The sequence below is a fragment of the Callithrix jacchus genome, chromosome 6 (assembly GCF_049354715.1).
Source record: "Callithrix jacchus isolate 240 chromosome 6, calJac240_pri, whole genome shotgun sequence".
Classification (NCBI taxonomy): domain Eukaryota; kingdom Metazoa; phylum Chordata; class Mammalia; order Primates; family Cebidae; genus Callithrix; species Callithrix jacchus.
Window position 1 is genome coordinate 78764738 of NC_133507.1, and position 26253 is coordinate 78790990.

Consider the following 26253-nt stretch of genomic DNA (forward strand, 5'->3'; position numbering starts at 1 on the left):
CTAAAAACATCAAGTCTTACTCCCCAGTCAGAAAGGACTGAATTTTTAGCTAAACCTGTAAGATAGGTCTCGTTACAGGAAAGCATGCATTGTATGTGCAGGAATTTCAGGAAACAAAGAGCGCCCCCTGTATCTAACCACGCAGCATTTCTGGAATTCTCAACTCTGTCTGCTGAAAAAGCTCAGAGATGTGTTAGTGCAGCGAGCTGCTCCGCTGCCCATTCGAGGAAGCCCAGGTGCTCTTCCTCCTTTTGCCTGTGATCCCCTATTCCACCCACCCAGACTGGGACATTGCCATGGGCACTCCCCTCTGGTGTTAAAAAGAAGAGAACTTTTTGGCTGCTTTCCTATTTCTATAGAATTAAACACCAACTTAGAATCAGGCATTCACAGTCCGACTCCAAGCTCTTCTCAGCCCTCTCCTGCCATTCTCCCTGGGGCCTCACCCACCTTCTTCTACACCCTTCTGCTTCCTCTCCACGGTGGTGCCTTGATTCACGTGGCACCTCTGCCCTTCATGCTACCCGAGTCTATTGAAACTCTGCTCAAATCCAACTCAAAGGTCACCCCATCTGCAAGAACTTCCTTAACTCTGAATTCAGAATAAATGACTCCTTTCTGGAGCTCTTCATTATTAATGTGGTTGGACTTTTCAACAGTTGGTTTCACAGATTATTGGTCTCTCCATCAGTTCTATCAGGAAACTTTAGGTTGAGAGGGGCCTCAACCTCATCTTTGATTCCCAAGTACTCACCACAGTCAGAGACACAGGGTCAGGGCAGAATAAATGTGAGATGAATTGATTGCCATGATCAACAGTTAAGTCTTTCCCTCCCACCCACATTTTACCACACTAGACCTATGAGTTTCAGCTTAATTTTTCCCATAATTTTTAAACCAGATTTATTGTTTTAATTAAAAATTTTTAAAACAACCTATAGTATGTATATATACTTAATTCAACATAGTTTTTAAAGTAAAAAATAAAGGTGCATTGGTATTCATGGGTATCTTTTTTTTTTTTTTTTTTTTTTTGAGACGGAGTTTTGCTCTTGTTGCCCAGGCTGGAGTGCAATGGCACAATCTCAGCTAACTGCAACCTCCACCTCCTGGGTTCAAACAATTCTCCTCCCTCAGCCGCCCTGGTAACTGGATTACAGACATGCACCACCACACTTGGCTAATTTTTTTTTGTATTTAGCAGAGACGGGGTTTCACCATGTTGGTCAGGCTGGTCTCAAACTCCTGACCTCAGATGATCCACCCACCTCAGTCTCCCAAAGTGCTGGGATTATAGGCATGAGCCACCGTGCCCACCCTTATTTTTGAATCTTCACTTCAGCAAACATGCAGAAGGCTTAGAACTCTCAGAAGTAAGATAATTATAGGCACTGTCTGTGGAGAACTTAGTGAATTGTCATAGTCCTCTGTCAGTTTTTAGATATAAATGTCAGCATCTAGCTGGTTATTATTATTATTTGCCCAAATTTAGAGTCTGTACAAACTTGCTAATGAAGAAGCAAAGAAGAAAGGCTATGACTTGCGAAGCGACGCCATCCCCATTGTGGCAGCCAAGGCCTCCAGGGACATCATCAGTGATGTGAGTCGTCAATTCCATTCTGAGAATGTGATCAAGCTAATGGTGGCATTTTCACTGAACTAAATCTTGAAAAAGAACCTTTCCTGGACCTTTAAAAATATATCCTGATATATTTGTGTGGAATTTTTCAAAACCTCAGTTTTAAGGGAAATGAAAATGTTGATGTTTACAAAGGGATTTGTAACCTGTAGGACACAGTGTCTTCCATGAAAACTGGTCAACCAAGAACAGAGAAAGATTCATTAATGTGTACACTGTTAGAGTGAAGCTGCAGGCTTGGAGTTGCTTATGTAAGAATTATCACCAGACTTATAAAAAGCTTATAAGTTCTGCCAGTGTGATTCGGGGCCTGCCTTTATGTAACGTTTTAATATATAGTATTTTAAAACACATATGGCATTTGCTATTGCAATTCACCCTCATGAAAAGAAGGCAGCTGATCAGTACCAGAGGTGGCTACTGACCTAAGGTCAACACTCTTTTTTGAGACAGAGTTTTGGTCTTGTTGCCCAGGCTAGAGTGCAATGGCATGATCTTGGCTCACTGCAACCTTCACCTCCCAGGTTCAAGCAATTCTCCTGCCTCAGCCTCCCGAGTAGCTGGGATTACAGATGGCCGCCCCCATGCCTGACTAATTTTTGTATTTTTAGTAGCATCAGGGTTTCACCATGTTGGCCAGGCTGGTCTCGAATTCCTGACCTCAGGTGATCCACCCGCCTCAGCCTCCCCCAGTGCTGGGGTGACAAGTGTAAGCCACCATGCCCAGCTAAGGTCACACTCTTAACAATACCTCCTAGTCTTATAGTGTCTCCCAGAGTAAAACTGACATTCTTTCCTGGTATTTCAGGGATTCTTGAGGAACAAACGACTGTTCTAAAAATCAAGGCCCACTGCTGTCCTTTATATTGGAATCTTATGTTAGTGATTCAGCTTTATGTATGTGGGACCCTCTCAGCAAATGGACTCATACAATAATAATAAATAATAAAATAATCATGACCAGTTGAGAACTCTTTGCTAAGTGCTTTACATGCATTGTCTCACTTATTCTTTATAATTGCCCTAGAATGTAGATATCCTCATTATCCCCATTTTGTGGATTGTTCAAGCACCTTGCCTAAAATCAAACTCCTAGTGGGTGGTAGAGTTGAGACTCCAGACAATCTCATTCCTTTCCATTGTACCATGTTGCCTCTTGCTGACTCACCTACACTTAGTCAGCTGTCTCTGAGACTAAAAGCATGTATTCTGGATAATTGGCTTAGATTTCAGAATGATGTCATTGGACATAAATAATAAAAACATTGTTGGCCCATGTGAGGCTAGAACCCATGACCTTATTAGGAGCATGATCTAACCAGTTGGGTCGTTATGTCAGTTTTACAAGTACAATCCGTTTTCAAAATGATGCCAAAAGTTTGCCACTGCCATTGAATGCATGAATTCAGTAAATAATAATCATAATAAATTCTCCTCTGTTGCTACTACAGGTGGTACTTGTAGAAATCAGTCACTTATTTTACTGTTTATTAAAGACACCATTCCACCAAGTGCACCCTTTTCCTGACGTGCTTTTAGTGTTTAGAATCCAGTTCTCTGGTTTACCTGGTTCAAATGTTCTCTCCCTGACTTCCACAGGTGACCTCTCCCCACATACGCACTTCCTGTTTTCAGAGATATTCGTTAGTACCAGGCTGTAGGTGATGTGGGGTATACCTAGTTACATGAATTCCATCTATTTTTCTACCTCTATAAAGGCTTCCAGGATGAAGGCAGGATACTGGCTTCAGTTAGTGCTTATTAACAAAAGTCAGTTGAACTATGATGTAAGCAAGTTGATTTTGTACAGACTTGTGGCCTCTAAGGGAGTTACAATAAAAACCTGATTTGTGCACTTTCATTTTAGTACAAATATAAAGATGGTTACCGCAAGCAGCTCGGCCACCACATTGGAGCACGTGACATTAAAGATGACCCCAAGATGATGTGGTCCATGCACGTGGCCAAGATCCAGAGTGACAGGGAGTACAAGAAGGACTTTGAGAAGTGGAAGACCAAGTTCAGCAGCCCAGTGGACATGCTGGGGGTTGTGCTGGCCAAGAAGTGCCAGACCTTAGTCAGCGACGTGGACTACAAGAACTACCTGCACGAGTGGACGTGCCTGCCCGACCAGAATGACGTCATCCACGCTCGGCAGGCCTATGACCTCCAGAGCGACGTGAGTACAGCATCTATAAAAGGAGCTGTTCATAGAAGTAATTTAAACTATGTGAAAATTATCCTTTATATACAATCCATTGACCTACTCAAGTTAAAATCGATTGGTCTATGAATAAGATTTAAATCAGAATACAGTTTTATTGCTGTATCATGAATACATTACAAGACTTCATAAGGAAGTAAAATTTACAAAGTGGTGGACTTGGTCTTGAAAAAACAAAATTGGAATTAAGTAACGTTGGAATTCAGGGTCCACTAGTGGGAGACATTTTATTTTATTCTTTTAAGGAAGGAAGAAATGTTTTTATTTTAAAAAGAAATTACTTTGAAATTAGTTTTTGGCTTCTTTGCAAAATGAATTATTGAATTCTGCCTACTGCAATGCTAAATATTATGCTTATGAAATAAAAGAAGCCTCTGTGTCTGTACACTATCGGACTCTTTGACAGAAACTTCCTCCTAGCGTGGCTCTCTATGGAGTAGCCACATGGTAATGACAGAACCTACTATCTATTGGAAGCAGATGCACTATCTCAAACCTGGATGTGAGAGGCATATTTCCTGCACTCTGAATTTTGTAAACTTTGAAGGAATTAAAGCACTAGCAAGTTTTGGTGACTAAAACTAATTAGTAATAATTATACCTTAATTGGTTGTTCCTAAAACCTTACAGCCTACCTGAGAAAACTCCCACGTCTGTTCTGTAGCTTTTGACATACAGAACCCTGTGTTTAGCAATTATTTCCAAAGAGAAAGTCTTTGTCTGCACATAAAAGGTAGTTTAAAAGGGTTGATGTCACCCGTACAATGACAACATTGACAGATTGCTAGCCATCTATTTGGTGGGTACCTTCTCTGGATTGCCTTCCTCACCCTTCAATATGACCTTCATACTATGGGAAGTATTTGGGAGTTAAAAAGCATTCCAAATATAGGTGATGGGGAGGAAGGAAGCAAATCCCACTGACACTTGTGTACCTATGCAACAATCTTGCATGTTCTTCACATGTACCCCAAAACCTAAAATGCAATTTAAAAAAAGCATTCCAGAGGCATAAACTGTTATGTTTTCATTCTTTTTTTATGAGACCAAGTCTCCCTCTGTTGCCTAGGCTGGAGTGCAGTGGCGTGATCTCGGCTCACTGCAACCTCCGCCTCCTGGGTTCAAGTGATTCTCATGCCTCATCCTTTCTGTAGCTGAAATTACAGACCGCCGCCACCATGCCCTACTAATTTTTTGTATTTAGTGGAGATGGGGGTTTCACCATGTTGGCTAGACTGGTCTTGACCTCCTAACCTCAGGTGATCTGCCCACCTCAGCATCCCAGAGTGCTAGAATTACAGGCATGAGCCACCATGCCTATCCTGTTTTCACTCTTGCTATTTTTATTTATGGGGCAATAACTAGTTAGCACAGGCCAATTCTAATAGGTTTTTTAATCTAGACTACAAAATATGAGTTTTTATTTTCTATGTAGTTGCTGTGACAGGGGAAATCTTTCTAATGAGCCAAGCAAAGATCCAGTACTATGACTGTGAAGTAGTTATGAGTACTTAATGGGTACATAAAAATCTTTAGCAAAAAAATGTTTTAAAATAAAATGAGAACTGAAAATATGGCAAGATGATTCTATATAGGTGTCTGTGCTTCCGTCCTGAGGACTTGGTGAGGAAAAGTCAGGGACCCTGCATAATGAAACTGTTCATTTAATAAATGAACAACTAAATATTTATTTATTGCCCTGAATCTTGGACAGAGTTACAGCTGTTAAAGATCTGCCTCAGGGCTTCAGGGGTTCTACATCACTGTTGTATTTTAACTGTGCTTTTAAAGGCATTGCAGGTATCTTGAAATATATGGAGGAATACATCAAAGGGAATAATAATCCAACGCAATCCAACCACTAGAAAAACCCACTCTTATTCGTGTAATTTACCCACACTGTTTTATGTGCTACTTTAAAATTTCATATTGTATTAATGACATTTCTACATGTCATCAATATTCTTAAACAGTGAAACTTTTAATGGCTTTGGAGTGTTTCATTTAGCTAGGCCTAAAATTCAGTCACTAAGAGCCTGTTGTTGGAGGTGTGTGGTTTCTGTCACTCTGGGTTGGTATTCTTCCCCGCATAGACACATTACAATTATGATAATGTTCACTGAACCAACTGACAGAAGATATTACTTGAGATCACTCCTCTCCTAATAACCTGAGACATTTGATAAGATTTTATTACAGCTAGAAGATATTTCTGGGTCATTTCTGAGCATAATTCTTCTAAATTGTGTTTTGTAAATAGAAAACACAATTGCCCTTTATTACTGGTTCTGTTTGCATATTTACCCAAAATATTTTGATCTTGATGAAGAGTTTTTGACTTTTTTCCTCTTCTCAGAATATTTACAAGTCAGATCTCCAGTGGCTGAAAGGCATTGGCTGGGTCCCCATTGGGTCTGTGGATGTAGTCAAGTGCAAGAGAGCTGCAGAAATACTGAGTGATAACATCTACCGCCAACCTCCAGACAAGCTGAAATTCACCAGCGTGACTGACTCTCTGGAGCAGGTGCTGGCCAAGAACAATGCCCTCAACATGAACAAGGTGAGCCCCAGCTGCCTCAAGCTTCTACAAGATGCCAGAGGATATTATTAAACTTTAATGACTAATGGAGTGAAATTATCTATGAAGCCATGGGGTTGAATTTGCTTTTTAAATTACATGCTTGAAATCCTCTAAATAATTTCGATTATTCCCAGTTTCAATCTTGATAACTAGTAATAAGACTCATGCTTCCAGTGGAATACTTTATGTTCAAGTCTGGCTTATTTTTCCTCATTAGGCCCATAAAAACAGTTTTACATGAACTTTTTGTCATTTCTATTTCAAATGATTTTTAATCAACATCTTATCTTCTTTTATAGCGTTTATATACAGAAGCCTGGGACAAAGATAAGACTCAAATTCATATAATGCCGGATACACCAGAGATTATGTTGGCAAGGCAGAACAAAATCAACTACAGTGAGGTGGGGCAAAATTCCATGGTGCTACATTATAGTGGTGGTGGTGTTTGTCTATATTCGTTTTATGGAGATTCTTGGGCCTCAGCTATCATGGTGCATGTGGGTCTTTCACTTAATACTCTGCCCATCCAACCTTTCATCTCCGGGTTGAATATTATATGAGATTCTACTGGCAAACTGAAGTCGCATTGTCTTTTCTGTTCATGGCGATTTTCAATGTGAGTCAGTGGGACTAAGCAGTATTTTAGGCATTTCTTAGGACTGTCAGATAAAATACTGGCCCATTATTTCCACCAAAACATTATTTGTTGTTTATCTGAAAATCAAGTTCTACTGGGTGTGCTATATGTTTATTTACTCAATTGCCACCCCTCCCAAGGAGGCCTCTAATAATGCACACCTTTTCCCTACCTGGGCCCTGAGTAAAATTAATAAATAAAACAAAGGAGTAGAAATAGAAGTCAAAATCTCACTTTTTAAAAAACTACTAACATGGCTGGGCATGGTGGCTCACGCCTGTAATCCCAACACTTTGGAAGGCCAAGGCAGGCAGATCATCTGAGGTCGGGAGTTCAAGACTAGCCTGACCAACATGAAGAAACCCCTTCTCTACTAAAAATACAGAAATTAGCCGGGTGTGGTGGTGCATGCCTGTAATCCCAGCCACTCAGGAGGCTGAGGCAGGAGAATCACTTAAACCCACGAGGCAGAGGTTGCAGTGAGCTGAGATTGCACCATTGTACTACAGCCTGGGCAACAAGAACAAAACTCCGCCTCAAAAAAAAAAAAAAAACAAAACCTACTGAAGTTAGGTTAAAGGATCCATTTGTATGAGAGCCCAATAAGCATGCTAACTGAACATCAGAATTAGGGTTTCCTACCAGGCAGGCTGTTCTGGAGCAGATGATCTGCCCTGATTCTCCCCACTCAGAGGTGAGGCTCTGCTTAGAGAACAGAGAAACAGAGGAGGATACCAGGCTCCTTCCTAGAGGGAGAAGGGCAGAGCTGAGCCAAGCATGCCCACTAATGCCCTCCCTACCAATTAGATACATCAGTAAATCACTGCACCTCTCCAGGGCAGACAGAGTAAAGGGACAGAAAAGGCTGCAGTTAAAATAATTGAGCTTTGTCTGTAGAAAGAAAACCTTAGACATGGGGAAGAACTGTTCTCTATCAACAACGTTGATTATTGACTTTTTAAAAAGTAAAATGCAATTTTATAGACACTTGGTTTACTAATATGATATAACCAAAATTTAGAAAGTTGTGGTTGTAGTCGTTAACTATATTTTTTAGATTTAAATTTGTCTTGTCTTTTAAACATTATAAAATATTATGTGATTGTCATACAAATTGTAGGTAATGAAAAATGAATAAAAATATATTTATACACATAAATGGATAATATTAAACATTGTTCTGTCTTTTTAGTGGTATATATGGATTGCTGCTTTGCTCGTCAATCTGTATTGCTAGATTATATTAATCTATGCTGATATGTATATATTTATGTGTAATATTAATCTATGATATACCATAAATTAATATATCAATACATATTAATATTCATTGATATGTCCCATTTATTTTTAATGCTATATAGTATTTTTGGTGGAATATAATTTATTTCCTTTACATATTACCAGAAACTTGGATTGTTTCCAATTCCTATCCTTTTTTAAATTTTATTATAAGTCACTTAATAAACTCTGAATTGTTGATGTCAAACCTTTTGCTTGAACTTTTTGGCTTTCTTTCTTTAGAGTCTATACAAACTTGCCAATGAAGAAGCAAAAAAGAAAGGCTACGACTTGCGAAGTGACGCCATCCCCATCGTGGCTGCCAAGGCCTCCAGGGACATCATCAGTGACGTAAGTAGCAACACCCTTGATATTTACCTGGATGGATGAAGTGAAGAGGCAGGATCATTACTATTATAACATTTAGGGGCCAGTGTAAGCATATTTATTGACTTACTTTTCTAAATCAAATCAATGTTTTTCATCTAAAAAAACTTAGATTTTAAGCTTCATAAGACTTCAGTATCTAAGTCCTAGGGAGGAAGAGGATGACCTAAACCAGTATACTTCATTTCAGTATAAAATTGGATGTGATTCTACATTTTTTCATGTCTATAATTATGAGAAATTCGTCTCCATATTTTGAGCATGGAGCATTACAGAAAACCGAAAATGGCAGAAGAGGTGTTGAAAATAACTTAGTTACATGTATTGGTTCAACCTCAGAAAAAGAGCTGTAGGAAATCCACCTTTCCCCAAATCTGCTCTGTGTTTTTGCCAGCTCATTTTTTTTTTTTTTTGGAAAATTATCTTAAGTGTTTCGTTTTGAGTTCTTTTAAAATGAAAACAGAAAGACAAAGACAAGGAAAACAACAAAATGGTGAACATAATTCTGTTCCTGCCATCTCTGAAAGAGGTGGGTTATTTGGTGAAGAATTCAGACTTCTTCATTTTTATTTATTTATTTTTTTTTTTAAGATGCAGTCTCAGTCTCTCTCTTGTCGCCCAAGCTGGAGTGTGATGGCATGATCTTGGTTCACTGCAACCTCCACCTCCCAGCTTCAAGTGATTCTCCTGCCTCAGCTTCCTTAGTAGCTGGGATTACAGGCACTTGCCACCATACTTGGCTAATTTTTATATTTTTCACTATGTTGGACAGCTGGTCTCAAACTCCTGACCTCAGGTGATCTGCCTGCCTTGGCCTCCCAAACTACTAAGATTACAGGCATGAGCCACTGTACCCAGCTGAAAATTCAGACTTCTGTGAATATTCTGTAAATATTTGTGTGGTGTGGTGTCTGAAACAGAAAATATCCAGTTACCCCTTACCACCACGACCAACAAAATGCTTTTTTTGTAGACATACATTCCATTTTCTCACTTGAGGAATCCCCAACAAACCTCAGTCAAATTTGATCTCCAACAGAGCAGGGCTTTTAGGATGGAAACATAATCCAGTTCACTTCAGAGAGTCAGTGCCCCAATGAAAGTCAGCAAAGCCAAATTTGGGAGTGAGTGTGGGTATGTTGGATGGCGGTGGAGGGTTAAATTACTATCTGTGGACTCAGGAATAGCCGTCTCAAAATCATATGTAAGAGTTTTGGGTTAGTGACTTCATGGGCCCAAGATGAAGAAATGGCAGTACACAATACAAATGATCTTCTGTAAAGTGTAGCTTCCTTTATTTTCAAGGACTTAATGTCTACAAGCCATAGGACCATGTAGTTTGGCTTACCTTCCCACTGGACTATTCCTATTAGACTGTTGCTGTTAGGCTATTTATGAGACTTCCATTAAATTACTGCCTGTTAGATTAGTGCTGTAAAGTCTAATCAGAATTTAGGATGGGGAGAAAAACTGATCATCAGATTCCTTCATTTCTCTACAAGAATTAGCAATTTTAAAATAATAAAGTTTTAAATTAATGAGACTTCTAAGCCTTTCTATTCATTTTTATTTTTGAAATGACCACCTTTATTTTAGTACAAATACAAAGATGGCTACCGCAAGCAACTCGGCCACCACATTGGAGCCCGGAACGTTAAAGATGACCCCAAGATGATGTGGTCCATGCACGTGGCCAAGATCCAGAGTGACAGGGAGTACAAGAAGGACTTTGAGAAGTGGAAGACCAAGTTCAGCAGCCCAGTGGACATGCTGGGGGTGGTGCTGGCCAAGAAGTGCCAGACCTTAGTCAGCGACGTGGACTACAAGAACTACCTGCACGAGTGGACGTGCCTGCCCGACCAGAATGATGTCATCCACGCTCGGCAGGCCTATGACCTCCAGAGCGACGTGAGTACTTAAGATCCATGGTAGCTGTGTTCATGATAGTAATTCATAGAAATACTAAGACAGTGGTCTAGGATTAGATAGAACTCTCAGAAGGGATGACAGTCTTCTCTCTGCTCATTTTTTAGTCACCTCTTCTTACCTTTTTTCTTGGAGAGAAAGAAAGAAATACCATGAGACTATTCAATTCAGCCTTCATGTACTGAGGGACATATACATGAAATTTTACTACCCAAGCTTTTCTAGTGTTAATTGTTTATTTTTGAAATCATGTTAAAACAACTTCAGTAATACTTGCTTTTGTGTTTAATCTCTCCAGAACATTTACAAATCTGATCTCCAGTGGCTGAAAGGCATTGGCTGGGTCCCCATTGGGTCTGTGGATGTAGTCAAGTGCAAGAGAGCTGCAGAAATACTGAGTGATCACATCTACCGCCAACCTCCGGACAAGCTGAAATTTACCAGCATCACTGATTCTCTAGAGCAAGTGTTGGCCAAGAACAATGCTCTCAACATGAACAAGGTGAGCCCCCAATTTGTGGGAAAATAAGTCAGGGCTGTGTGTCATTTAAGATACCTATTGTTAATTAAGTTAGTCTCTTGTTTAATCCAGTTAAATTGCTATCCAATGTAGAGTGATTCAGTTGAGTTCTCTATTCTGTTAGATAACAATACATGCTTTGACATCTCTTGTGAAATAGAGTTAAGAATAGGACAGCTATTTTGGGTTCAAACTGTTTGAAGTCTGTAAGAGTTAATGGTTTGGTATGAAGATTTCTTTCTTGCTGAATACATATTTAGGTGAGTACAGAACAAACAAGAAAGATGCAATCCAGCCGTGGTGGCTCTCACCTGTAATCTCAACACCTTTGAGAGGCTGAGGTGGCAGATCACTTGGGCTCAGGAGTTGGAGATTAGCCTGGGCAGCATGTCGAAACGCTGTCTCTTCAAAAAATATAAAAATTAGCTGGGTGTGGTGATGTGCACCTGTATCCTAGTTACTTGGGAGGCTGAGGTGGGAGGATCACCTGTGCCTGGAGAGGTTGAGGCTGAAGTGAGCCATGGTTGTGCTGCTGCATTCCAGCCTGGGCAACAGAGTGAAACTCTGTCTCATTTAAAAAAAAAAAGATGCAAATCTTTATAATATCTATCAAAAAGAAATCTAGAGATAGCATATCTAGGTATATTTGCAGTTAATTAACCAACAAAAAACAGCATCAAAGAAATAAAATTGTGGGAAGGATTTTTTAATATAGCCATAGTACAAATATGGATGTGAATATATGCTTGGGAAATACTTGCTTTTAATTTAATTGGGGTGGGGGGTTACCAAACACACCTGTGCGTGTTTGATTATATATATATATGCCACATATATATTTTCCTTTTCATATCTGAGTATACATTTATATTTTGTTACAAAAAGCATATTGTAAAATCAGAGGTTGAAAAGAATGTTAACATACAGCACATGCACAGACAGCAAGAAAGCTGCCTCTCAATTTTGTCATGATTTCTTAATTGAAAACTCATGTTTACAACAAACTATTTTTCTAATTTGTTAACCTTTTTATCCTTCACAGCGCTTATACACAGAAGCCTGGGACAAAGACAAGACCCAAGTCCATATTATGCCTGATACGCCTGAAATCATGTTGGCAAGACAAAATAAAATAAATTACAGTGAGGTAAGATTTTTTTTATTTCTTTGGTCTGGCCACACTGATTTTTGCTGATGTAAAAATGTCAGAATTATGGATTTAATCCTCGTGAAAGCCAGGTAGCTTAGTTGGCTTTTTATGCCATTTACTCTATCTTGAATATACATATCATTGTATTAAAAAATAGGTAGATAGAAAGGTAGATAGATCAGAGAGAGAGAAAGAAAGAGAGAGAGATAGACACAAAAGTATCTTCATTTTAGGATGGGTTAATATCTTAAGTCAACTATTAATGACTAAAACATAATTGTAATTAAAACTAATTCTTGCTATTAATCAATGTAGTACCTGCTTCTAAATTTATTTGGCAAGTTTCTTTTCTTCATTTACCTCATCTGTTAAGTAGGATTAAAATGCCTATCCAAAAGAATTTCTAAAGAATGACTAAATGAGGTAAAATATTTAACATGTCCGGTGTGGAACCTGGTGCAATATATTGGTGCAAAACTTTCATGTCTCTCCTTTACACTCAACTCACTGTGAAAATTAGGTATATTTAATATGCTCAAAATAACTTGAGCTTTATTTGCAAGAACTAAAATGAGAATGCTTAAATTCACGCATTTCATACGGCCTGAGAACGTAAAATACATTCTTTTATGAACTATCTCCAGCCTTGCTAAACGTGTCGTTGCACATCTTTGCAGTCCAGAAATACTGCTGCATAAATAGTGTTTTGCTCAATTGTTCTTGCCAAAGTTAAGAATTTATATGGTTGATTTAAGAAGACTACTAATTTTTAAAACATGTTTATGTGTCTTCATTTTCTTTTAGAAAGGCAGAGTTTTCTTCAGTTTGACAGCACTAGAAAATTTACTGATTTTAAAGATGACCAAATTTATTATTTTACCCATATTAATTACTTTTGCTTATAATAAGGAAGCCTTAAAGAGGAAACATGCTTAGATCAAATAATCACGACCAGTAAAGTGAAGAGGGTATGATTTCGCTTTCTCCAGCATTATAAAACTGACCAACTGACAAGCTTGATTATAAATATTTGATTGGCCTTGGCTTCAGTCACTATTGAGTGGGCCATTTTCTCTTGGCCACAGAGCTTCTCAGTTGGGTTATCTTCTCGGAAGATGAAGTTAATTTCTATTCCAGATTGTAAAGAAGCTCTTAAGCCTCTCTCATTTGTTTGCATTAGGGGAATTGAGGTAGATTTTTTTTTTTTCAGACTGCTGCAAGGAAATTGGGCTATTTTTTAATTCTAAAATTTTCAGCTGGATTTAGTTTCTTTAAAATTGCATGATCGTGCATTGAAGGCTCTGACTTCACCACAGTGCAATGTATTAATGTAGCAAAATTGCACTCATGTCCCATGAATACACACAAAGAAGTAAAAATAAAATTGAATGATCATGTTGATTCCCTGAGGAATCTAAGATTAGATTTCAGAATGGCCCACTTGAATTTCTTCTCAACCCATTGCCTATGGTACCTTCATTCCATAAATGTAAAAGTAAGCAAATCCATCTATTTTTTTCCTCTTAAGTTCTCATTTACCTATTCTAGTTAGAAACTAGAGAACTAAATGCTACTCATTCTATTGAATTGAATTTTGGATAGGAAAGCAACATTGCTATAAAGGTAATTATTGGGACAACTGATGAGATTTGAATATTGACTGTTTATTTGATAATGAAAGAGGATAGAACTAGACAATAATACTGTATCAATGTTAAATTTCCTGAGTCTGATACATATATTGTAGTTACATAAAATATCTTTATTCTTGGGAGATACATGATAAAGTATTCAAGGATGAAGGCCATGTTGTATACAGTTTTCTCTTAATCAGTTTGACAATTGAAAATAATAATAAGTAAAATGAAGAAATACATACACACATAAAGAGAAAGAGGAGGCAAATATGGCAAAAATGTTAATAAGTTGGATAGTTGGAACTTGCAACTTTTCTGTAGGTTTGAAGTTTTGCAAAAGGTGGAAATAATACATTTTAAAATATTAAGATGTACATTAAAATATTTAAGTATGATAATATAAAGATTTCATTTTTAAAAGAAAAAGAAAAAAGTTATCCTAGTAGTTACTGTGATGCATGTGTGAAAGTATTAAAACTCTACCAAACATGGCTGGGTGCAGTGGCTCATACCTGAAATCCCAGCAATTTGGGAGGCTGAGGCAGGAGGATCACTTGAGTTCAGGAGTCTGAGATCAGCCTGGCCAACATGGCAACACTCATCTCTATTAAAAATACAAAAATTAGCTGGGCGTGGTGGCATGCACCTGTAATCCCAGCTACTTGGGTGCCTGAGGCACAAGAATCACTTGAATCTGAGAGGCAGTGAGCCAAGATTATGCCACTGCACTCTACCCTGGGTGACAGAGTGAGACTCTCTCAAAAAACAAACAAAATAACAACAACAACAACAGAAACCCCACAAAACTCTACCAGGAAACTTAATTCATTATTGCCCATCAAAAGTTTGTCAATCAAGCCACCATGAACTCCTACAAGTCATGTCTCATTAAGAAAGCCAATAAATTTTTATTTTTTTATGTTTAAAAATTGTTATCAAACCGTATACTTATCTTTTTCCGATTTATTGAATACTGATATTTGCAGTTATTTAAAATTTTTGTTAAGAGGATACAGAATCAGTCAAAATTTTCATCACTGGTTCACAAACAAAAAAGGCTAAAAACCATTGGTATAGATGATTTGGTTCTCAAATGACATTCCCATATAACATTTGTGTTTTGTCTTCTGTGTACATCTGTCCTGCCACAGAAATTGAACAGTGGCGGTGCTTTCTCAATTCACAGACGTTAATAAATAGAATTTTATCTGTTTTGCAGTTTCGACTCCTAAATCTTTGATACCTGCTACCCTCATGTCTGCTAACAACTTCCAGAAGTTGATGAAATAATAAAGAGGGAGCAAATCAATATTAACAGAGTTCAGAAAGAGTAATACATCCTTAGTTCAGCACTAAATTATATTATGGACACATCCTCCTAGTGGTAGTATTATTATATGCTATTATGTGATACTATTCTCTGCTAGTAAAAATGTTCCCAGTTCAAATTTGAAGTTAAATAAATCAACATTTCTTAGTTGTTGCATGAAAAGAGCAAGTAGTGAACAATCTAAACACACTAAGAGCTGTTCATTTAATGTATGGAATGTATAAGATTTGTGCAAAGAGAGATTGTGTTGTCAAAACTTGCTGAATATGAAATTTTCATTTAAATAAATATCCAAGGATAAACAGAAAGTAAGAGTTCTTTTTCTGATTTAAGGCTGAATATACTAGTGTAGTTTTGCACCCAAAAGTGGTCGTCCTTTGACAAAAATGTATTTCTCGAGTGAATGTGAATTCTATATTTAAAAGCTACTACTTCTTTCCTTAGAGCCTCTATCGTCAGGCCATGGAAGAAGCCAAGAAAGAAGGCTATGACTTGAGAAGTGATGCCATTCCCATTGTGGCTGCCAAGGCCTCTCGGGATATTGCCAGTGATGTAAGAGTTGATCAAGTCCTAACATTTCTTACCATCAGGCCAGCCACACAGGGAATACAGCTGGACGTCTCTTTGGTCATCATCCACCTTAAGTCCCTTCAGTGCATAGGCAAATATATTGAGGCTTGAGACACAGATAATTTGCCCAAGATCACAAGCACCACAGAAGCATAGCCTAGACTGGAATGTGGCTCATTTGACTCCTTATTTTTGATCTTTGCTCAATAGGAGTGAATGCCTCGATTAAAGTTAGATGTATGTATGCTGAGCTACTCACAGAATCTCAGAAGCTCTCCTTGGAATATACTCAAGGCAAAAACGCCAGAAAAGAAGGAGGTTTAACTTAGTTTGCCCCATAGCTTGAAAAAGAACATAGGATAGCAAAAAAATTAAAAGTTTTCTTGCCATGGGGTGCACAGAATCAGTATTTCTTTACCCTAAAAATGAAAACATATGCCTGGACATCCTAAAAATTAATCCAAGAGTAATAAAATTGTCCATTTTTATAGGTTTTTAAATTTTTAAATTCTGATTAAATAGATATGTAATATAAAATTTACCATATTAACCATTTTCAAGTATACTGTTTGGTAGGGTTCATTGTATTCATATTGTTGTACAACAGATTTCCAGGATTTTCATTTTGTAAAACTGAAACTCTCCATCTATTAAATAACAGAATATTTTTATTTTTAAACTAACCCTCCCAAATTGTTTGTGAAGAGGAAATTATTTCTCAGACTACGTTAGAAAATTTTAATGATCCATGTAAACACACACCCCAGGTATGTTTTTAAATAGGCTCACTCACATGGTGGAATTCTGAGACACTGTCATGGTTTATTACTGTAATTGGGTTCTTCGTTTCAGTATTCACTTTTTATCACTTTTTGCCAACATATAATTCTCTAGCATATGTAAAAGAACCATTGTGAAGTTATTCTGTGGGAATGTGCCAATGAACACAACAGTCCAATAAGCAGCATCACAGCAGCATGACCAGTGAAACTCCTCTGTTGCCTTAAAGATTTCGTAGAAAGCACCACCACAGAAAGAACGACAGGGAATGGCCCTTTGTGCCTCCTCCTTATTTACTGGATTCTCTCTTTCAGTACAAATACAAAGAAGCATATCGTAAACAGTTGGGTCACCACATTGGTGCCCGAGCAGTACATGATGACCCCAAGATAATGTGGTCCCTCCACATTGCCAAAGTGCAGAGTGACCGTGAGTACAAGAAAGAATTTGAGAAATACAAGACAAGGTACAGCAGCCCAGTGGACATGCTTGGTATCGTTTTGGCCAAGAAGTGTCAGACCTTGGTCAGCGACGTGGACTATAAACATCCTCTTCATGAATGGATCTGCCTGCCTGACCAGAATGACATCATTCATGCACGGAAAGCCTATGACCTCCAGAGTGACGTGAGTTTTCTTGATATTAGCTCTGAGTGTTAAAAGTGGGTCTGAAACGTGTCTGTGGGTTCCGACTACTGCCAATGAAGTGCAATTTATTTGTGTATTTCAAATAATTTACAATTAAGTGTCGGAAAGGACTTTTCAACTGGAAGTACTACAATTTGTTTTCTTCTCCAAAAGTTCTCTGTAGGAGGGGAAATAAGGTAAATATTATCAATTCTATACAGGTATAAGTCTTCATAGGGATTCAGGCTTCCTCTGTCTGAATCAGATGAAATTTAACCCTTAAAGATGCATCACTGCAAACTTTTGGCTAAGGAGGTAAAAAGTGTGTGTGCATGTTGGCAGAGGGTAGTATAGAGATAATAAGAGGGAAAGCATATTATGCTAAGTTATTTTAATTTACATTTTATACTTACCAATGAGAAAATTCTGTCATTCTTATGTTTTTAAAAACCAGTCCAGTTATCTAATACTTATTTATCATGCCCTATTGAGAGTAAAAGAAAATGAATAATTAGGTAAATATCAAACAGATCTCTGCAACATCACATTTCCTTTATACATTTGAAATTTTGTGATTTTTGAAGATGGAAATAACAGAATTTTTTGATTGCAGTGCTCACACATCATCAGTCTGAGTATGTGGTTTTATTTGGAGCTATTAGAATACATTTTCAAGGCTAAGAAAGCATGCTCCTGTGTAAAAATCTTGTAATACTCTCATGGGCAGGACCGTGTCTTTTACTTTAAAAAAAAAAAACCAATCTTGGTGTACTCCTCTGTACCCAAAAAATGCTCAGGAAAAAATATGCTTACGATTCAATGATGTGTGTAGTGTTAGGATTCAATAATGTGTGTAGTGAGTGACTGACTATGCTGGGAATCTTATCTATTCAGTACTTTTGTATTTCTCTAGGATAACCCATTTTGTAACTATGAATTTGAAATGCTAATTAATAAATGTGTTTCTTATATGTTCATCTGCAGAATTTGTATAAGTCAGACCTTGAATGGATGAAAGGCATTGGCTGGGTTCCGATTGGTTCCTTGGAAGTTGTTAGGGCCAAGAGAGCTGCAGAAATACTTAGTGATAATATCTACCGTCAGCATCCAGACACACTGAAATTTACCAGTATAACAGACACTCCGGAGCAGGTGCTGGCAAAAAACAATGCTATAAACATGAATAAGGTGAGTCTTCGATCCTCACTGTTGGATACCGAAAGTTACCATAGAACATTGCAAAAATTCTGATGCATTATTGCATTTTAAAGATTATAATAAGAATCATGATACCTTTTAAAATGATTTTTCCCACTATAATGCCATTGTTACTTAGTGATACCTCAAAATATTAAACCAATGTTAAAAGTACTGTGTGCTTCCGATTGGAATAGCAGGTTGTTAAAAAAAATAATGTGTGCTATAACTCTTTCCTAGAAATTATTTTAAATACTTCAATCCTATTATACTTTTCATAACTGACAAGTCCTTTAACAGTTAAAGTATTAGATTCTTGAAAGAATTTTAGTAAGAAACAAAGGAATTCATGCAGCTTTAATAATTTTATTTCTACCTTGAATACAAGAGAGACGACTGGCGCATAATCAAAAGAATAAAGTCTGTGAACACCAAAATATTTTTCTAATTTTTTTATGCAGCGCTTATATACTGAAGCCTGGGACAATGACAAGAAGACTATTCATGTCATGCCTGATACACCAGAAATCATGTTAGCCAAACTCAACCGAATAAACTACAGTGATGTGAGTAAACTGTTGGTCTTGGAATGAACACAAAGGAGAAAATGAACTATTGTAGCTGTTTTCTTAGGAAAATGTTTTGACTAATTTATTACACATACTCCAAACTACCATTTTCAGCAGAAGACATAGTTCTCGTTTGATTCAATTTTAAGCTTTGTGGTGGGTCCACAAAGTAGGCTACCTCTTTATTAACAGGTTCTCGGGAACTGAATGATTATGGATAAATATTCCCGTAGGAATTATACTTTTAAAGCCTCCCCCTGAAGGTCAGTGTGGATAGCAAGTCATTATTTTTTCAGCAGCTAGTGAGTAGGTAAGGAGTGGGTTGGAATCTGGTGAGTTAGTAAGCCACATATTATTTTGCTGCTTCAGTAGGCTCTGCTATCATTTGATGTTAACTTGCAAACATTTTTCCAGGCATCTCTGTCCAAACTAACATTTTCATATGTGGAATGATCCTAAAATCCCAGTCCACAAAGGGATCATTGTCTAATAGTCCACAGCAAAACAAGAAAAAATAAGCACGAGGCATTGCTTTTCATAAAACTAAATGATTACATTTTAAAATATTGTCCTTCTTTGGTATTAAGATGGCCCGTCTTTTATATTACGATGACAATAATAAATAGCGTTTCGTTTTGTTCTGTTTTTGTTTTGTTTTGTTTGAAACATAGCTTCACTCTTTCACCCAGAATAGAGTATAGTGGCACAATTTTGGCTCCCTGCAACCTCTGCCTCCTAGGTTCAAGCAATTCTCCTGCCTCAGCCTCCTGAGTAGCTGGGATTGCAGGTGCATACCACCATGCCCAGCTAATTTTTGTATTTTTAGTGGAGACAGGGTTTCACCATATTAGCCAGGCTAGTCTCTCCTCAAACTCATGACCTCAAGTGATCTCCCCACCTCAGCCTCCCAAAGTGCTAGGATTACAAGTGTGAGCCACCATGCCTGGCCAATAAATAATTTTTTTTACATCTGTTTGTTTGGCAAATAAAATTTTGTCAACCAAATGTTGATTTTTTTCTCCCACATTTTTTGTTGAAATTTACAAGTCAATAAAAATCCCGAAGTTTGGAAATGTGCCTTAAAAATCCTTAAGCACCCATGAGACAAAGCTATCTATAAACCCACCCTAATGCCTGACTTTGTGGATTATGTCTGTAGTTTAAATTAGGACAGACAAAATATAATAATAAACAGATTCATTTTTTATGGAAGAAGTAATGAATAATTAATTTCTTTTTACAGAAACTCTATAAACTTGCTTTGGAAGAGTCCAGAAAGGAAGGCTATGACTTGCGTCTGGATGCCATTCCAATCCGAGCAGCCAAGGCTTCAAGAGAAATTGCTAGTGATGTAAGTGGATGCTTTTGAAAAAGACATTTCTTACTCAAAGATGTTGACAAACAAAAGCTTTTAGAGTTTTTCTTGCCAGAAATTTAGTTGCCCCTACAAGTCTCAATTCCCTTTAGTGATTTTCCCGTATATAGAATTGTAAATGGAAAAAAGAAAAGCATGAAATTCTAGACCCGATGTACCTGGCAGTCAATCAAAAATAGAGACATACTATTTTTAAAAGAGTTTTTTATGGACACCAAAAATGGGTTCATATTTTTGAGCCTCAAAAATTGGATACTCTGTCTCCAAAAAGAAAAAAAATAGGAAATTGAGCAGCAGTTGACCTAGATGTTTGTGGGAATTAATATGTGGGAAACAGCCAATATACATGTAAATTCTTCCTTACTACTTCTATCTATTCTGGCATTAAAAGCAAACTAGATGCATATGTTTTAGAGATTTGTTTTGTCCTTTGTAACTCCTAATTAGTGAGATGTCCCTCAGTGGACACAAGAACAGATGGTGAAGTAAGCAAGGCTTTTTCTCAGCGCCCACTTGCCTCTTCTCTACTCCTTTTCTTCACATGTGAAACACCTCCTAAGGGTGCCTAGTGTCCTCATTCTGCAACAAGCCTCCTTAGGACTCAAATCCAGACATTCCCTCCTCTGGAAGGGTCCCCTGCCTTACACATATGCTTCAATCCTTCTGTAAACCAAAAACTCTCTGAGACAGATCTCAATCAATTTAGAAATTCATTTTGTCAAGGTTAAGGATACACACCCTATTATCAAAACTTTTCTTGCTGTTAAGTGGGAGAAGCCCACACCATAATCATTTCATAATCGCTTCATGGTGAAATGGACCATAATGTGTTATTCTTGAATCTTAAAGGTAGATAAACTGACTCGCAGTGAAAGCTCAGTGATGTTGGCAGGCTAATAAGGGGACCATTTCCTGGCGGCACATAAACTCCATCTAAATATAACACATATCCTTGACTGAGATGTCTATTATAAGTTCTAATAAGGGAAATATTCTAAAATATTCTTAATGTCAAACAGTTTTGGGAAAACAACCATGTCTTTAAGTAGATGCTCCATTAGATTGTATAATATATTTGCCTCTACTTGTTAAGGAATCAAATGTAAACTAAGAAATGTAGTATAATGAGGAGGAAAAATATTAAGAACGAGAAGCTCTTCATTCTAGGCTCATGCTGCCACCTGCTTGTGGTGTGACTGTACACATCACTAAACCCCTGCTAGGTTCACATTTTGACTTTTAAAAATAGGGTTGATGGTATTCACCTTTCCCCTTTGCGATAGTGATGGGGAAAAGAAAAAGAAACAATGTGTGTGTGAACCTGTGAAACGTGAGTATATAAGAGGTTCTTGTCATTAGACTCGTATCTTTTTTCTTTTTTTAGTACAAGTACAAGGAAGGCTACCGCAAACAGCTTGGCCACCACATTGGGGCTCGGAACATTAAGGATGACCCCAAGATGATGTGGTCCATCCATGCGGCCAAGATCCAGAGTGACAGGGAGTACAAGAAGGACTTCGAGAAGTGGAAGACCAAGTTCAGCAGCCCAGTGGACATGCTGGGGGTGGTGCTGGCCAAAAAGTGCCAGATCCTTGTAAGCGACATAGACTACAAGCACCCCCTGCATGAATGGACCTGCCTGCCTGATCAGAATGATGTCATTCAAGCTCGGAAGGCCTATGACCTGCAGAGTGATGTGAGTGGCTCTAAAATCTTCAGACAAGGTTTAGAAAAGCATTCTAACTCTTTTGTGCCATAGAATCTTTCCTCAGTCTGGTGAAACCTACAGACAACTCTTTAGGATAATGTTCTGAAATGCACAAAATAAAATATGTATTTAGTTTCAAACAAAACCAATCATGTTGAAATATCATTATGAAAGTATTAAACGAAACCTGTAATATGCTTTTTATTCATACATTAAGTAAAAAGTTCTAGCAGTGACTGTAATAACTAATTTCAAAGAAGTGATGACCATAAATATTTCAAGACATCAGCAACAACTCTTTATTAGTCTGTTCTCACATTGCTATGAAGAACTATGTGAGACTGGATAATTTATGAAGAAAAGAGGTTTAATTGACTCACAGTTCCATAGGATGTTCCAGAAGCTTGGCTGGGAGGCCTCAGGAAACTTACAATCATGGTGGAAGGTGAAGGAGAAGCAGGCACATCTTCACATGGCAGAGCAGGACAGAGAGAGCAAAGGGGGTTGTGCTACACACTTTTAAATGCCCAGATCTCATGAGAACTCACTGTCAAAAGAACAGCAAGGCAAGGGGAAGTCAAGCCCCATGACCCAATCACCTCCCACCAGACCCCTCATCCAACATTGAGGTTTACAATTCAACTTGAGATCTGGATGAAGATGCAGAACCAAACTATATCAAACTATAATAGGATATAAAAAGATTTGAGATTTCTATCGCTGACAAACTCAGGTGTAGTAGCAATACTACTATAATCTATTGCTTATACTTATAATGATTGAAATGCTATATTTCAGTTACAGGTTAATGAAAATGAGGATGTTGTATATTTTTTCTTTCCAAGTTCACTGATGCCAGGTTAAGAATTCCTGTTTTAGGCCAGGCGCGGTGGCTCATGCCTATAATCCCAGCACTTTGGGAGGCCGAGGCAGGTGGATCACGAGGTCAAGAGATCGAGACCATCCTAGCCAACATGGTGAAACCCTGTCTCTACTAAAAATACAAAAATTAGCTGGGCATGGTGGCGCATGCCTGTAGTCCCAGCTACTCGGGAGGCTGAGGCAGGAGAATTGCTTGAACCAAGGAGGCGGAGGTTGCGGTGAGCCGAGATAGTGCCATTGCACTCCAGCCTGGGTAATAAGAGCGAAACTCTGTCTTGAAAAAAGAAAAAAAAAAAAATTCCTGTTTTAAACAACTTAATTTTCCAAATGAATCAATTTCATTATAATTATGTGTCTATTTAACTCATAGGACATATCTATTATAACTTTTGAATGGAAATTTAAAAATGAATTATACATATTGAGACAATTTTTCTAAGAAACTTGAAAACAGTAACTCTATAAATATTTAACGTTATTTCATTTTCAGGCTCTTTACAAATCTGATCTTGAGTGGCTGAGAGGCATCGGATGGGTTCCCATTGGCTCTGTAGAGGTCGAGAAGGTGAAGAGGGCTGGAGAAATTCTGAGTGAAAGGAAGTACCGCCAGCCTGCAGACCAGCTCAAATTCACATGCATTACAGACACTCCAGAAATTGTCCTTGCCAAGAATAACGCCCTGACCATGAGCAAGGTGAGTCTCCAGCTGTTTCCTGTTGCCAGAAACATACCTTCCACAGATTTGGTTCATAAAGTAGGAAATTCTCTAAGTGTCGGCTGAGAAAGGAGATGTCTTAGGCCTGATTCTCATGTAGGCCTTTTACAGAGAATCTGCTTGAATTCAAGGTGACGCTGTGTGCTCTTCTCAACACCCTGCCCCCTGATTCTCTATGTGCATGTGGGAACAGAGCCTGGGATGATTTCCCTGGAGTGATGCACCCACCCTTCTGAGCAGTGACCTGGAGATAGCACAAATACATTACCTTTCCTTGCACATTCTCCTAGGCAGAGCAGACTCAGGCCATTGATGTGTCTTTAGCCATCTGGTAAGGAATATAAGCCATTTATATTTCATTCTGAGTGCTGTGAAACACATACTGTTTCATAGCGGTGCTGGTATACATTAAAATTGGTTGCTGGGTTTGCTCCTCCACATTAGGTTATGGAAATACACTTTTGAAAGCTAGCTGCTATTTCTGCTTTCAGTTTTATTACACAAGATAGATGATCATTTGTTTCATCCAAAGTTCTATTAGTCTATTTATTTTTAATCCAATGAGTCAGCCCTTAATATGCATATTTTAGATTGACTTGAACTTGAATTTCCCTCACCTGCCTAGAAGCCTTCCAGTCGTTAGGCTAGTACAACTGAGTGCTCAGTGCAGAATATGAAAGTGGCTTCAGACCGCAAACTCCAGAGTTTGGGGTATACGACTCTAGAAACTCTTTTATACCACATCCATCAACAGCAACCACAATGATAACAGCAATAGGAATCACCATAAAAATATCTGAGTATCAGCTATGACTTGGCCATTTTATATATGTTATGGGTCATCTTCAAAACATACTCGATAAAAAAGAATGATTATCCTCCTCTCAGAAAGGAGGAATGTGAGGAGTATCTCTGATACCTTTCTCAAGATCACACAGCTTGGAAATAGTAGAGTTGGGTTTGCACTTCGGATGGACTCTGAAGTCTAGGGATTTCTACTGTCTCGTAGTTCTATAACTGAGCTCCATCTCTGGATGTCTGAATAAGCTTGTGATTCATTGGATGAAAAGAATTAATAATAGCCACCATTATATTGCTTCATATTAATTATGAAACCACTGTACAGCTATTTAAATATTGTTATATTTTATTTTCCCCATGATCCTTTTGTTTTCCTCACCTCCTTCTAAAAGCATTAGAAGGAGCTATTTTATAGTTAAATGTGAGTTATATTTGTTAACTGTAATGATGTGATTGGCTTTAACAAAAGCTCTTACTCTCCCTCTCCCACCCCCGCCACCCTGCCCCGTAGCATTTATACACAGAAGCTTGGGATGCCGACAAAGCCTCCATCCATGTGATGCCAGACACCCCAGAAATCCTGCTGGCCAAGAGCAACTCTGCCAATATCAGCCAAGTAAGAGATTTCCTAATCGTTGCTTAAACCTTTCTAAGAATAATTAAAATGCTTTTTTCACCTTAACAGTTTCATTTCTGGAATCGGCCTATTGCCTTCCTCAAACACTTTTATTTTCTGTCATCTATTATCTCTTCCCTAGAAACTTTACACCAAAGGATGGGATGAATCAAAGATGAAGGACTATGATCTGAGAGCTGATGCTATTTCCATCAAAAGTGCCAAGGCCTCCAGGGACATTGCCAGTGATGTGAGTACCTTCCATCTAACTCTCTGTGGTCTCCACCAAGCTGAACAACCCAGAGGGTGGCTGGTGGACCACACTCTATAGTTACTGCCACATGTACCTTCCAGTCCTACCTTCTACCTCCCAAGACCTTTCCCTTTGTTGTTACAGAGAATAAAAATACATTTTGGCATTATAGTTAGAGTTACTGCAGGGAAAGTTTCCACCAATGAAGATAAATGATTACATTATAATTATTTTTATCATGATATAAAACATCACTTTTAAAGTTACCTGTAATTGTCAGCATGAGCATGGTTTTAAAATGGGATGTCTACACTTGTATTTCTGGCATTTTAGTACAAATACAAGGAAGCCTATGAGAAACAGAAAGGCCACCACATTGGAGCCCAGAGCATTGAAGATGATCCCAAGATTATGTGTGCCATACATGCAGGAAAAATTCAAAGTGAAAGGGAGTACAAGAAGGAATTCCAGAAGTGGAAGACCAAGTTCTCTAGCCCTGTGGACATGCTGGGCATCTTGCTGGCCAAGAAATGTCAGACGCTGGTCAGTGACATTGATTATCGCAATTACCTGCATTACTGGACATGCATGCCTGATCAAAACGACATTATCCAAGCAAAGAAGGCCTATGACCTGCAGAGTGATGTACGTAAAATGAATTTTGGGAAAAGGGGAAGGGGAAGATGTAGATTTGTTAATTGTCCTGTCAGTGCCACTGTGGACAAGCCCCTGGGCTGTGTACTGCACAAACCTGGGGGCAGGGATGTGGGAGAACCATTTACATTGTTTAATATAAAATCCATCTTTAGTAGTTATGTTGTGAGAAGCAAAAGTAGAGATGACATG

The 26253-nt window shown here is 38.1% G+C and overlaps 1 protein-coding gene across 44 annotated transcripts in view; it reads left to right on the forward strand.

Moving 5' to 3' along the window:
* NEB (nebulin) overlaps positions 1–26253 on the forward strand; it is a 222981-nt gene that overhangs the window by 97890 nt on the left and 98838 nt on the right. For all 44 annotated transcript variants that reach the window (XM_035304905.3, XM_078327751.1, XM_078327755.1 and 41 more), the window contains 18 exons: positions 1493–1600; positions 3507–3818; positions 6220–6423; positions 6744–6848; positions 8609–8716; positions 10349–10660; positions 10977–11180; positions 12241–12345; positions 15760–15867; positions 16980–17291; positions 18276–18479; positions 18950–19054; positions 20301–20408; positions 21817–22128; positions 23513–23716; positions 25050–25154; positions 25297–25404; positions 25741–26052. In XM_035304905.3, the coding sequence (XP_035160796.3) occupies positions 1493–1600; positions 3507–3818; positions 6220–6423; positions 6744–6848; positions 8609–8716; positions 10349–10660; positions 10977–11180; positions 12241–12345; positions 15760–15867; positions 16980–17291; positions 18276–18479; positions 18950–19054; positions 20301–20408; positions 21817–22128; positions 23513–23716; positions 25050–25154; positions 25297–25404; positions 25741–26052 (3336 nt within the window). The remainder of the gene's footprint in view (positions 1–1492; positions 1601–3506; positions 3819–6219; positions 6424–6743; positions 6849–8608; positions 8717–10348; positions 10661–10976; positions 11181–12240; positions 12346–15759; positions 15868–16979; positions 17292–18275; positions 18480–18949; positions 19055–20300; positions 20409–21816; positions 22129–23512; positions 23717–25049; positions 25155–25296; positions 25405–25740; positions 26053–26253) is intronic.